At 36.8% G+C, this 13,873-nt stretch overlaps 1 protein-coding gene across 1 annotated transcript in view; it reads left to right on the top strand.

Annotated features, from left to right (window-relative positions):
* Nucleotides 1–13,665, top strand: part of LOC139743259 (palmitoyltransferase ZDHHC5-like) — a gene marked incomplete at its 3' end in the record, with an annotated part of 69,304 nt that extends 55,639 nt beyond the window's left edge. The window contains exon 4 of the mRNA XM_071653755.1: nt 13,493–13,665. Within this exon, the coding sequence (XP_071509856.1) occupies nt 13,493–13,665 (173 nt within the window). The remainder of the gene's footprint in view (nt 1–13,492) is intronic.
* Nucleotides 13,666–13,873: the final 208 nt, after the last annotated feature.

Below are 13,873 nucleotides of genomic sequence, written 5' to 3'. Positions count from 1 at the left end.
TTATTTACAAAGATTTTCACACCGCGAAGCATGTCGTGTGTTCAGTTTTTTTTTTTTTTGGTGTGATTTCTGGTTAAGAATGCTTGTGAATACATCATTCTTTTAAAGGCGTGCATATGTTAGTTTTTATTTTCTTTCCCTTCTTTTCATCATCTGAAAATTGAAGTTGACATTCGTACCAACATGTTAGTACCTCTTTCTTACAGTGCAGGCATTCTTTCCGAGCGCGTAAGTTGACTTTATGAGCTGCCTATGGTGGATGTAAACATGGAGTTCAGCACAAATTGATTCTTCAAATACAAATTCTCTCTCTCTTCCCTACAATTGCATTCTGTACTTGTGACAAGACATTCAAAATACTAATCCCCTGCAGCCACATCTTCTTCTGTGGGCGGCCAGACTTATAGTAGTGGCAATAATGGATCATTAAATGGCAATTTATGCAGCAGTGTTCGGTTAATGATTCCCCCTTCCATTTACACCCAGAATGCTGGACAGATGCAAGGAGAGCGTTAACGACCGGACAGATTTGATGCGCGGAAATAAAGTTTGCGACACGCCGTGAAATTATTCCTGGTCGTCCTTTTCGCTTCGAGAGAAATACTCGTCTTGATTGGCAATTAACATTCAAGCATTCTTACTGATTTACAAATGATTTTGCCACGCGCAAATAAGCGATGAACTTGGAGTTTGAACTCAGCTATTGGGGACACAAAGCCAAGGATGTCTGTGTTATGTTGTTTGTCATACACCAGCCATGTTTGTTTTCGAAGTGAAGTCCGGGGCTTGCGCAGTGGCAGCTGTTACTGTCATTTATGTATGTTGTATACCACTGCACAATGATTCATTATGCAAACTGCTTTGCACGACCCATCACTTTCACACACACACACTGTCTCTCTCACCCTCTTACACTCTCTCTATCTCTCCTTCTGTACACTGTATCTTCCCTATCACAACTCAGGCATGAACATACACACAAAGTACTAAAAGATGGAGTATTTCTATAGATTACCGCTGTATTTGCCTGAATTTCAGTATATTGAAATTTATCAGCAAACAGCAAGCCTTAATACAATTGCAGGGGATGTGTTTTGTGATGGTTAATACAATTGCCGGGGATATGTTTTGTGATGGTGGGTACACTAGACAATTGACATTATCCTTGCACCACTTGTAAAGGAACTTTGATTGACGTAAATTGCTAAATATGATTTTAAAACAAAAGACATTGTGCATAGAAACTGTATGCAAGCCAAGCTCAGCCCAGGGAAGCTGTGCATTCCAATATCTTTTATTAATCATTCAGTAACTCACAGTAGCAGTGGTGTGGAGAGACGATGTAATCAATGGAATCTTGGTTTGGAAGCTCTCCTTGTGGGCAGATCCAAGTAATCTAAAGAAAAATAGCACAAAAATTTATATAGAATATGGTCAGTTTTACAGTAAAGGGTGTAACTTTGATGTGGCATGGGTCAAAAATTAAAGTTGTGTTTCCATTTTTATTTTTGCCTTTATTTTATATAGGAATGTCTATATTTTCAATATTTTGTCATTCCAGAGCTTAATTCTTAGGCTAAATATGAAAAATGAAGTGACTATTATGGAATTTTAGATAAATTTAGGTAAAAACAACAAGAATGTTTTGGTCACCCACAGCAACCAAATGAAGATAAATGGTGGATGTAATGCAACTTTTCATTTGCTGTGAACATATATTTGAAATATCAAAACACTTTTCCCCCAACAGATATTCGCTCTTGCAATTATTTGGATGTGAACTTCAAATTCCAAGGTAAAAATGGTACCTGACAAACTATTTTTAAGTTAAAAGAATGTTCTAGAAGCAAGAGCCACTCTAAACATAGCCCTAAATTATCTCTTGGTAACAGACATTTATCAACCCAAATCCCAAAGAAATTCGATTATTTTTGACAAAGTTGAAATTTTCAGACTTGTGAGTTTCGGAGGCTTCAGTTAACAAACTAGTGTGTTTCGGAGGCTTCAAAACTGCTAACACAAAGTTCTAGTCCTGTATTCACTTAAAATAATAAAACTACTGTAAGCAACTATCACTACATGCTAGAATAACAACAGGGCATCAATAAAATGTGAATAACAGTATACAGATGTTTATTTTATGGCAGTGCATAATGTTTACCCTTCATACAAACTGTACTTATCATTATAAGGAAATTGGCTTCCACAAAAGTGAATAACAAACTGTGTACACTTTGAGCAATGCTCAGTTCGAATTTATGACATTACATGAGGCAATATGATTCTAAAGGAAACTGCAACAGTAGCAATAAAAGTACACTGATTAGGAACATCTTTTTTTTTTTTTTGCGGCTTAAAGTTAGCAGCAATGCATGTTTCGGAGGCTTCATCATGACTGTTAACATGCAAAAATGGTCCATTTTAAGGTGATATGAAGTACTTTAATGCAGCTGATTGTTTCCAAATAACTAACAATGTTGTAACATGTAAAATAGTATTTTGTATGCAGAAAAAAGACTTTCCAACATTAATGTTAAGAGACAAAGAAAAATATTTTAAATCTTTATGCTCAGTTGTATACATACACTGTATTTGCATATCCATGACTTTGGCAATGCAGAACATGATTAGGCTACACACATGTACAGCTGTATGCATTTGTCAAACTTTTCATCATAATGCGGTAAGAATTACTTTCAATGAGTTAGAACTGTAGCTATAGACTTAACGCAAAGATTATGTTTGCTTGCTTTATACAGTAAGTGCAGTTTGTGGGATGTATATTGACATAAACCACCCATCATAATTGTTTTATATACATGTGAAATCAATTTCAACTGTTGATGAGAAAGGGATAGAAAATAGACTATGTGATGGCATGACGGTTAGATTACAACATAGCATTTTAAAATATAGAAAGGGGAAAAAAGGCTTATAAACATTCTTTTGCGTATGGACCATGCCTGATATCCCCTACTATAGCTATCAAATGCAGTGATCATGGTCATAGAACAGCAATCTTAAACACCGATCAGCCATTCCATGTAAGGGTCATCATCAAACTGTCATCATCAAAATGGAGTTGGAATTATAATCAATATATTGGTGATATTATCATGGAGCTCAATAGAAATTGAAATGGTCAAGATCCCATTCATCTTTTTGAATCGCCTGTTGAAAAGATAAATGTACCCCTACCCTACCCATGACTGTGTATGAATTTGAATTAAAAAAAATGTTGACCAAATGTATAGTTCCCTATAATATATGATAGTTAGAATTTTACTGTCTTTTTCTGTGCTATACAAGTCACCCCTGTTTCATATCATTTTATTTTTATTTTTTTTTATTCTTCAAAGGCTTCTTTTTTATAGTTATTTTATAAAATTCCAGTTTGTGTGACTCCTGTGACAGCTAAACGGCCTGCTTTTGAAGGTACGCATTGAGAAATTGCTAACAGAACTTTTACTGTTTCTAAAAATGACAACCTTTTTAGCAAAAGATTAAAAAGCAGCAAATGTGTTTAAATATTTAAGTTTGTTAGAAACCCACAAGTTTGTTTTAAATAGTATATAAACCCACAGACTACAGTTTTAACCCTTTGAATTTCAAAATAGTTAGGGGCTTGTAACTTTTTCCAGAAAAGCCAGGACTAAACAGATTATAAAGATTTCAATCATTTCAATATTGTTCTTCATGAACATAACTTCTCCAGTCACCCACCCATGTAAACTACATGTACCCCATGGCAACAGGCTATTTATAAGTAGAGGTCTATACGATATGTCATTTATAAACAATCCTATCCCAACCATTACTGTCCATTTACTGCACTGAGAACTACATCCGCAAACATGTCATAGAGTCTCACATATGTATGCGAAGAGATGTTTCGTAACACAAGTTACATTTTGTTTAATCAAAAATATTCAAGTGGTCACTGCCAGCATGATAAAGTATGGAAAATAGGGTATAGTATCAAGATTGTGTTGTACCTAGCATGCATCAAATCTGACATACAGATTGACATGAAAACCTGTCTGAATGAAGTAATCAAATGTCAAAATTCCAAAACAGTACCCTGTGATCCAAGTCACACCACAGAAATGATAATCTGCAAGATGTTAGAGCTCTATTTTCAAATCCAATCACAAATTCATTGATTAATTACTTTCCTCCAAATAAGTATTGGAAATGAAAGCCAAAGAACTTGTTAAGAAATGGAAAGCTGAAAAAGTCAAGATTTTAGTATGGCAAAAACAAATGCCATGTGAGTAACAATGGAATGGATTTGTCAATGGGTTATAAATGGACATGTAAAAGATTGTGTTTCGAAACTATTACACGCAGATGATAGTGAGTCGAAAGTGTAAAAATCCAAAAAGTATTTCCCACCATTTGCTCTTGATCATGCATAAAAGATACAACCTTAAATTCAAAAGTGATATATTTCTTAGTTAAGTGTATGCTTCCCTCTTGAATAACTATCTATTAAAGTCCTTGAATCTTCAGGACAGGAATAGTGTTCAGTTCTTAAAAAAATAGTGTATTTAACACTAAATAATCAAGTAATTGTTTGGTCTTCATTAACGAAGTCTAACCAGTCAAAAGAGTGATACAAATATGGTCACAACACTTCAACTTCTCTCAAGAGTAAAAATGAGTTATCCAACTTAAGAACATTGATGTATCCACAACTACTTGCTTTGTTGCACTACTGTTGCGTGATGTGGGCATGCACGCAAGCTGGAAGTCACTTTCATTACTCACAATATCTAGCCTGTTCCATTGTTTCAAAAGGAAACCTACAAAGTAAACGCTTTTCATACATTTAAACAACTATCTACACCTTGCTTGAGGAATCATTAAGTCTCATTCAGTCCAAACAGTTATTTGATTGACTTAGAATTACAAAATTGTAATCAAAACATTCCATTTACATGCTGTTAACATAAAATGAAGCCTCCGAAACATCTGGAAAATTAATTTGGTATGCCGTATGTTTTTATGAAAATCATGTATGTTATGTAGAAAGTGATGGGTAAATTGTGTCTTTTTTGGTTGATATACACTGTTTAAACATATTTGTGGGGCAACATCCTCATCTGCTAATATCTTATTGCTGAGTGAAAAGGTGAGTTATGTGTGACACGCCTGCACTGTTTAAGAAAAATAGGTAAATCGTATAGTAAATCTATATTGGTGAGTAAACAAAGCAGCCAGAAAACTGAATGTGATTAAATATCTTTAGATATGTCATAAGCGATCATTGGGTGGGTGAACAATAAATCTAATTTGATTTTGTCCAGAGAAAATCACAAAAATGCAGTGTTAACATCCTTTTGAAGCCTCCGAAACCACTTTTTCTCTATAAAGTGTATTAGCTCAAAAAATTATTGCAGTATCATAATGTTTTTATTATTTATGTTGTGTGTCCATGTCTGTTGATGATTTCATGGCATAATTTGGGGCAGACACTCAAAGAATTTATCAGAAATGTCAAATTAGATATTTTTGCTGTTTCGGAGGCTTCAATGTGTCTCAGAGGCTTCACGTGTTAACGGAAAATTTGTATTGTCTCCTATTTTCAGAGAGTTTGGCGGATCTTAACTATTTTTGGTCTATTAGGTTAGGGCCCCATATCCTACATTTTGACATATAGATTAGGTTGCTTCTCTTACCTATATTCATATTATTTGACTAAACACTTTGTTTCGGAGGCTTCAAAACTGCTAACGGAATTTCACTTGATGGAATGAAATTATCACAAAATTTCAAATAGCCCTAGAATCAAGTAAACTTTGATGTAAGTCTAAAGTTTAGCTGTACCTTACTATTTTCAGCATAAAAGAAAGTAACCAAAACACATCCACTAATCATTACTGTCCATCAAAGTTTGTAAACAATTGTTAACGGAAAATGAAGCCTCCGAAACCTCAAATTTGAAGTCATATTATTCTAAAATAAAGGGCCAGATACAAACCAAACTAATTTGGTCATTTCAATTGACCATACAACTGTGCTTTTAACATAAAAAATTAGATCTCTGCAGTTGCTGTAGAAAATTATTAACATTTCAAAAATGTTATATAAATTTCAATGCAACAAAATAGTCATTTTTAGGGTACATATGTGACTGTCAAAACAAAACGCATCAATACCTGGACCTGATTATGCTACCCAAGGTGGCTACTCATAAGGTGACTCACATGGGAAAAAATCTTTAAGATCTGTAAATCTATGTGTTCAGGGTGGGCCAAAAGGCTAAAAATTGAAAGTTACACCCTTTACCGTAAAACTGACCATATATGGCACCTATTCAGATGAATTATTTGTTCAGCCACATTAAAGTGATGATCCTGGTATTATAAATCAGTGCAAGTCAACACACCTTTTTTAAAGGGTAAAGACATACCTACTACAATATCCACTAACTTTTCGGTAAAAAAGTCTGATGATATTTTATGTAATCCTAAGGAGGAGCTGTGACATAATGGTGTAGAAAGTGTATCTTGCCTTAACTGATTATATGATGGATGTAACCAATTCCAGTGTTTCTCTTGGGAAACTTGAAATCTGTAACTCTGTCATTTTTGTATTCATTTTTTCTTTTCTGAAATTGTAACCAAAGTTTACCTCGTCATTCAAATCAGTCTGAATTTGGAGTAGTGTTCCCACTTTGCAGTTTTGTGTAGAGCGGTGTTTGGTTGTTTTCAACACTGTCCTCAGGTGGTTCAAATTGAAAGGTCAGAAATTGCATCATGACCAATCATTACGGACACTCCTGTTTGTTACAACCCATTTCCTGGCCAGTCATGAGTTTGCGTCGACGCTGCGTAAATAGCGTAATAACTTGTAGGAGATGATGTCGCCAAATAATTATCTGGTTCATTTGTAGAATATTGGAAAATTTACATTGAGTCTCCCCCCCCCCCCCCCCCCCAAATTTGAAAACAACAGGGGAAAGCCATGTGTTTGTACTTTGGTGCATCCTAGGGTTCGTTGAACCCTCAGGATGCTTGAGAATCTACGTCATCAGCAACGTCTCTTATATAAAAGTGAGAAAATATCGCAGTTTTCTGTTACCATGGATATGCCTGTTGTGTGCATAATGCGGATTACTGTAGCATCTCCATTTTCTCTTTTCTCTGTTGTCAGTAAATAGTCGCGTACTAAACGAGGTAGTAAAAATGATGATTTATCCTTTAAGGCGAAGTAGTTCAAATATTTTATTTCTCTTCACACAGGATTGGGAGTATTAGTAGTTAGGGGTTTAACTTCTGTTATAGGCTAAAAACAAGCAAACAAAATTGGCAGTCATTTAGTTGTGAAGCACTTTGAGCAATGACAACTTTAATACAGTAATTTCAGCTAGCAAATTCTATAAAGTGAGACCACAGCCAATCAACTGTGAATGGCTTAATTGTTGCCGTGGTAACCACAATGATTATGGTAGCAGGCTGTACAGCTCCCCATTATTGTGTGCTGCCACTGTGGTAATACCAGCAGAATGTTTTTTTGGATCATGTCTTTAAAGGGTGACAATTGCCTGGAGTGAAGTCTCTGAACAGGAAGAATCGTAAAAAGAAATTAGCTAGTAACTAATATTGAATATAAGCCAGCTGTCATCTCATAAAGAGGTGAATGTAACTGAATGGGTTATGAAGATAAAGTAGAATGTTGCTCGATACAGGCAGAAGATCATAGCAAAAGATTTATAGTGTCTCAATGTTTTTCTGTCTTCAGAAATTACGAGTGCCTTACACATTCATGATTGCTTGTTCAATATATCAAATGTCTTTAATTTTGTATTTTCTATTTTTTCCTTCATCCACTAAGCACCACCCCTGAAGAACATTTCTTCCCTTTCTTGATGTTATGATTGATTATCAATAGTTACAACTGTAGGTCTTCTGAGATAAGTTTAATGATACCTAAATGTTATCACTATTCACATCAGCAGCAGTCAGCATGGAATGGAGGTCAGGGGACCTTTAAGGAGGTTGGCGTAGTAGACTTGATTTGATGCATGTTACGGCTGTAATACAGTTCAATGGCGGATGAATTAAAGCAGAATGAGGTGTTGAATCATGCACCTAAAAATAGCGCGCTGCTTCTACCACCAGACACTGCTCACAAAACGGCAGCAGGCCCGAGAATGGAGAGCTCTAGGTGTCGATGCGATAACCATAAATCGTAAGTTCACTACCTGACATGCACACACACATCACATACAACATAGATGTTGAAGAGAGGGCACATGAATGCACTATGCAGGGGGGGGGGGGGGTAGGAATCAGTCTGGCCTGGTTAGTCTAGCACCAAGACTATAAGACTTTTTATCTCAACAGTCACTCTCCCCTGCACTTGTACAAATATCATTATCATCATTATTACTGTTACTGTCATCATAGTCATCATCTTAAACATCATTTTTAGCTGTTATTAATTATCATTTATCATGGTCATTATTGTTGTTATTTTCATTATCACTTTAATCTTAAAAAAAATCATATGTTTATACAAAACATTCAAATAGAATGTGCTTACATCAGTATGAATGCATTACATTATAGATGATACTGCATCTACAGCTCCCAGCCCCTTTAAACTGCCAGCAAAGAATAAGAAAACAGCCTGGATTTTTAAAGGTTTGCTTGTGTGTAAACAAGTCTTGCTCAAGGGGGACAAGAAGTGTAATTTGATATTTGTTGAATCTCGATTAGCTTTAGAGAAGATGTTAAGAACAGCAGTCGTACTTGTAAGTATTGGGGCAGACATTTTGCAGTTGAATCAGAGATTTTTAGATATGATAGTTATGTTAGGTGATACATTGTACATGTGAAATGTGAAAGCTTCCTGTGGGGTGAAAGGGGGGTTGTCAGGGGGAAAGAAGCTGACACTTTGTGGTCTGGACGGTAGGCTGAATCATCGCCAGTGATGACGTCTGGGGATGCTCTTGTATACAAAATGCAGCGTTATTTGATGCTCGGTGTGCTCTGCTGCTCTCACACTCATAATTTTCTTCTCTCAAGCAGCTGTTGTTCTGGGAAGAGTTTAAAAACTTTGTCCATGAAGTGACTTTCCTCCCCCTCCACCCCCCCCCCCCCCCCATATGAATGATATACTACCGATATTTGATATCACATTTGGGGGGGGGGGGGGGGGGGAATGATGCCATACAATGTGATTGTGATGTTGTTGTGATTTTGCAACCACACATGGAAAGTGACTAGCTTCAAACATGATGTCACACAACAATAAATACAGCTGTACCAGTAATCATTCATATGTCACATCCATGTTCAATTAAACTAACACCATTCCATTTGTCTTTACTGTATGAGACTCAATTGATAAGTTTAATGGCTTTTCACTTCAATTTATATTTTGTTTCATCTTCTCTCATATTGAGCGTTTTAAGGTTTTGCAGATTCTGAAAAGTTAACAGGTGCTCACTGATGTTATACAAGTATTGGCATTACATTAAGACTTACATGTGCAATTATATGATGCCAACTCAGGTGGTCCTGGACAGAACGATAAAACTTTATGTTGCCCGAATGAAAAAACAACAAGCCTTTGTACCAGTGCATCACTCCATTTGACTCGTTATTGTACACTAACACTGACAGTGGGGAAGACACGCAAATATACTGTAGCCAGTGGCAGATATGACACCGACACAAACATGTTGTGAAAACAAACAAACAAATAAACATGCAAGTAAATCCCAAAGAATTCTCTCAATCTCTCTCGTGTTGAAAGAAAATTAAGCAGAAGGCAGACTGAATGTGACACATGAGCTTTCTGCTGCCTGGTATGATAACTGGAAATGGAATTCATAGTACACATACTGGGAGCGTGTACTGTATGATGTAGGCTGCCATGGATTTGGCAGATTTATGCAAACATACATAGTGCTCGTGCAGTGTATCCCCTCCGCAGCATCATGCACATATAGCACTTGCTACTTATTGTGCAGGATGTGCCAACTCACACATGCGGCCTTGTTCTTTAGAGAGCGATGATAACGTGGGGGGATATGTACATACAAGCTGTGGCCGGGTTCTTTTTCCCCCCAGGGAGGCGAAAAAAAGCAATCATTGTAACATAAATCCGGTGACATGAATTTTGCTGTTGCTTGTTCCGTACTCTTTGCCGTGGGGTTCCGTAGGATGCGTGGATGTGGTAAAACAACAGGAAGATTTTCTTTTTGAATTCCCTTTCTCTCTCTCTCATTATTTGTAATTCTATATTGATGCTGTCAGAAAAACCAGGGCAAACAATTTGTTTGAAGGATCGACTGACTCCATGCTGGCATAGAAATTTTATAGACTTGAATGATTGTGGGGGCTGTGGAAAGAAAAAAGAAAAAAGAAAAAAAATCATAGTTGGCATCATTATGTATGATACATAAATCTCACTGCTGTTATATACTGTAGACAATGTGGGGAAAACCATCAGTGGTTCCTGCCTTCAAATGTCATAGAAGAGTAGATCTATGCATTGGATGCTGTAATATTGCAAACGTAATTTACTGCCGAGTGCATGTATTTTAGGGTTTAGGATGTATTACGCAGATTCTGTAGGAATCTTGAAATTCTCTCTCTCTCTCAATTGCATTCGATAAAGTCACACAAGGTCGCAGTTTTTCATCATATTCGACAGAAGATATCTTGCACGTTTTTAATGAGTTTCAGATGCCAAACGACGTGTAAGTGCTTCAGACATTTGAGTGTCTCATCGCAAGAACTTCTAGACTCTTCTCTCTGTCAGTGAAATCAAAATATTTGCATATAATTGAGGTTTCCTTTAGAGGAAATGGTAAAAAATTATCAGGGTACAGGACCATTGATAAAAAATTTTTGTCTACTTGCAGTAGGCCATTGATGCACTTGAACTTTGCATCATCCGTAGACGAGATTTCAATTTCGATTGACACTTACATGAATTCTGGCCATAATGTTGTGTAATTGGGGGCTTCTAACCATTGAATATCACCAGCACCCAGTGGCAAATGGGTGAAAGGGGATTTTCAATCAGGATTGAGAGCTATGTTTAGTTCACTATGTAATGTTCAGGCCGTAGGCACTCTTCAGAATCACATTCATGATCACAGCACAACATTTAACTGATCATTATAACCCTCCGTTCTTCATGATACGAGGCTATAAAAACTCTTTTTTTTTCGGGGGGGGGGGTTGGGATGTGAATAAAATGGTCATGGTGATTAAAGGGTGTGTACAGTTCTGGTCGAGGTGAAGATTTAGCTTTTAACGTTTTGTGAGATATTCAGAAACCACTCTATGAGATGTCAAAGAGCATGCAGTTCTAAGGGGTATCAAAAGTTTATTCGATGAAAATCGGTTTTGAAATGGCTGAGATATCCAAAAACAAGGTGAAACAAAGAGATACTAATAAAGTTGGGGCATGTCGCCTTTTATTATTATCACTTTTTTGGATATCTCAGCCATTTGAAAACCAATTTTCATCAAATAAACGTTGAATCCTTCTTAGAATTACATGCTCTTTCATATGTCATAAGAGGCTTTTCATTATCTCACTTAGGAATGTTCAAAACATGAATCCCTACCTCAACCAGTACTGTACAGTCCCTTTAAAGGTAAAAGTGAAAATGGTTTTGATGTCAATGCCAGTCTGCTTGAACAGTAGACTCAATAAAGACTTGCCCTGGTTATTATGCATCACGTCTACTGAAATTACTTCAGATTTTGATGTTCCTTTCTATTTGCCATTTTAAATTCGTTTGTATTCTTAATTATTCCATGTTGGAGAGAGCTATTGTAGCAAAGATTGTAAGTCGTGGACACTCTGTGTTTCCTTTATTACTCCCATTATCAATTTCCGTCTGGCAGTCGCGAAATGCATTCGTGAGCGATGATTAGTTGTAATGGTTGGATGTTGCGGGATTACCCACGCATCGTTATCGTCCAAACTTGTCACCCAAACAAAGTGCCACTTCCCCCGTATTTACCATACAGGAGTTTTGCGGTTGAAATCTGTAGAGTGATTAATGGCCTGCCTGTTGTGATTAAACTTGGAGGGGTTTGTTTCCAACCTGCTCCTGGGTTTGTGTTGTGGTAGTGTATTTATTGCTAGAGTGAAGATAAAGCAGATTCTGTAAAATTCGTCTGAAATAACTAATCAAGTGAATAATTGGTATTTCATTTGCAAATTAATGTGCAATGTTGACCCTAATCTGAAAATGATTTTATAATTGGCAAAACAAAAGGTGATTTGTGACCCGCTACAACAAAAGGAACCAAAAGTCAGAGGAGGACAATTTTCTGAAAATGTCATGACATTATTCCCTTACTCTTCCACTGTAATTTCATATATATAGCGAATCATTAAAGTACTTGGTTGCAGAGATATCGATGATTTTTGAAGGGCATGTTGAGTGGTTAAAGAAATGTGCGTTTCGAGAAAACCGCCTTCAAAGTTTTTCTTCCGATGCTATCATTATCAAGGGGATGCAGACGGTTTTCACGTCTTGGCAATAGAAGGTATGCTCCTAGCAATTTCCGCGATGTTCATTCAAGCTTAGTGCCAGTGATCTACGCAGGTATGACCAATCAGTAACCAGGATGCCACGCACTGACCAACGAGGTCACTCCTTCGCTGCTAGGGGCGGAGTCTATCTGCAGCGCTAAATCCAAATCTTCGGACACATTTCTTTTCCATTGAAAGTTGGAAGATCATATGGTCCAGAAAAAAGCTGATTTATTGCCTTTCCTTTCATCATTTAGCTGCCAAATTTTAGCATATATTGTAGATCATACATTAGACTTAAAATCATGCAAAAAAAAAAAAAAAATCTGATCGTTTTGACCGATTTTGATGATCTCACTTCAAACTCGGTTTTCTCGGCTCAGCTTTCCGCAACTTTCAGCTCCTTTTGTTGTGGCGGGTCGCATTCAGAGATAGCATCATTCACTTACAGATTAAAGCCCTTAATTTGTGCAGCTTTTATCTTTGTGTGTGTGGGGGGAGGTGTGCATGTGTGTGTGTATTTGTGAGCAGGTCCTGTATCGACTTTGGCCTTTAAAATCAAGCTAATCAGTTTAGTTTATAATAATGTTTGGAGTGACTTTATACTCATTAAATTAGCATTTCACCAAATACAATATCTGGGATTATTCAGGTATGCATCTTCTGTGATGTCATACGTGTATGAACAGCTGATGCTAATTTTTTCTGTTGTTGGTAATAATAATCTATCAATTTTAAACACGATGGGGTGTACAACATACCTGAATAGCATTTTCAGCTTGTACTATTAACCATGTTTGGTATCATAGAACTTTTGTAACAATGAAAGGATTGCTTTAATGTACGAACTGACTGTAAAAAGTAAATAATTAATGTTCAAAGTATTGATTTGTTTCTTTCAATTCTAAGTCTGTACAGGATACTGGAATTTAAAGCGAATTAATGTATTCTCTCTTTGTTTTCTTTTTTCTTACAGAGGTTTGATCACCATTGTCCGTGGGTGAACAACTGCGTCGGGAGGAGGAATTACCGCTACTTTTTCCTCTTCTTACTTTCGCTGACCATGCACATGGTGACCGTCTTCGTGCTGAGTCTAATCTACGTCCTGCGAAACAAGGATCAGATTTCAAGCTACGAGACAATTATAGCGTATCCTTTTGTGGAAGTTCGGTTGATCTGTTGCTGTTAGTCTGTGTGTGTGTGGGGTGGTGGGGGGGGGAGGAGGAATTGATGGGTGGGTGAATATGTGATTGTGTGTGTTTGTTTTCTTCCAGTGGAGTCAGTTTCTGAACTGGCAATTACGGGACGGCTGGTCGTGTGTGCACTGTCAAATGAATCAATTACCGACGAATTCGGA

Source organism: Diadema antillarum, unplaced genomic scaffold, assembly GCF_040938485.1.
Source record: "Diadema antillarum isolate AM-2024a unplaced genomic scaffold, OU_Dant_1.0 seq00001062_RagTag, whole genome shotgun sequence".
Classification (NCBI taxonomy): Eukaryota; Metazoa; Echinodermata; class Echinoidea; order Diadematoida; family Diadematidae; genus Diadema; species Diadema antillarum.
This window is presented reverse-complemented; position numbering and strand designations above follow the sequence as displayed.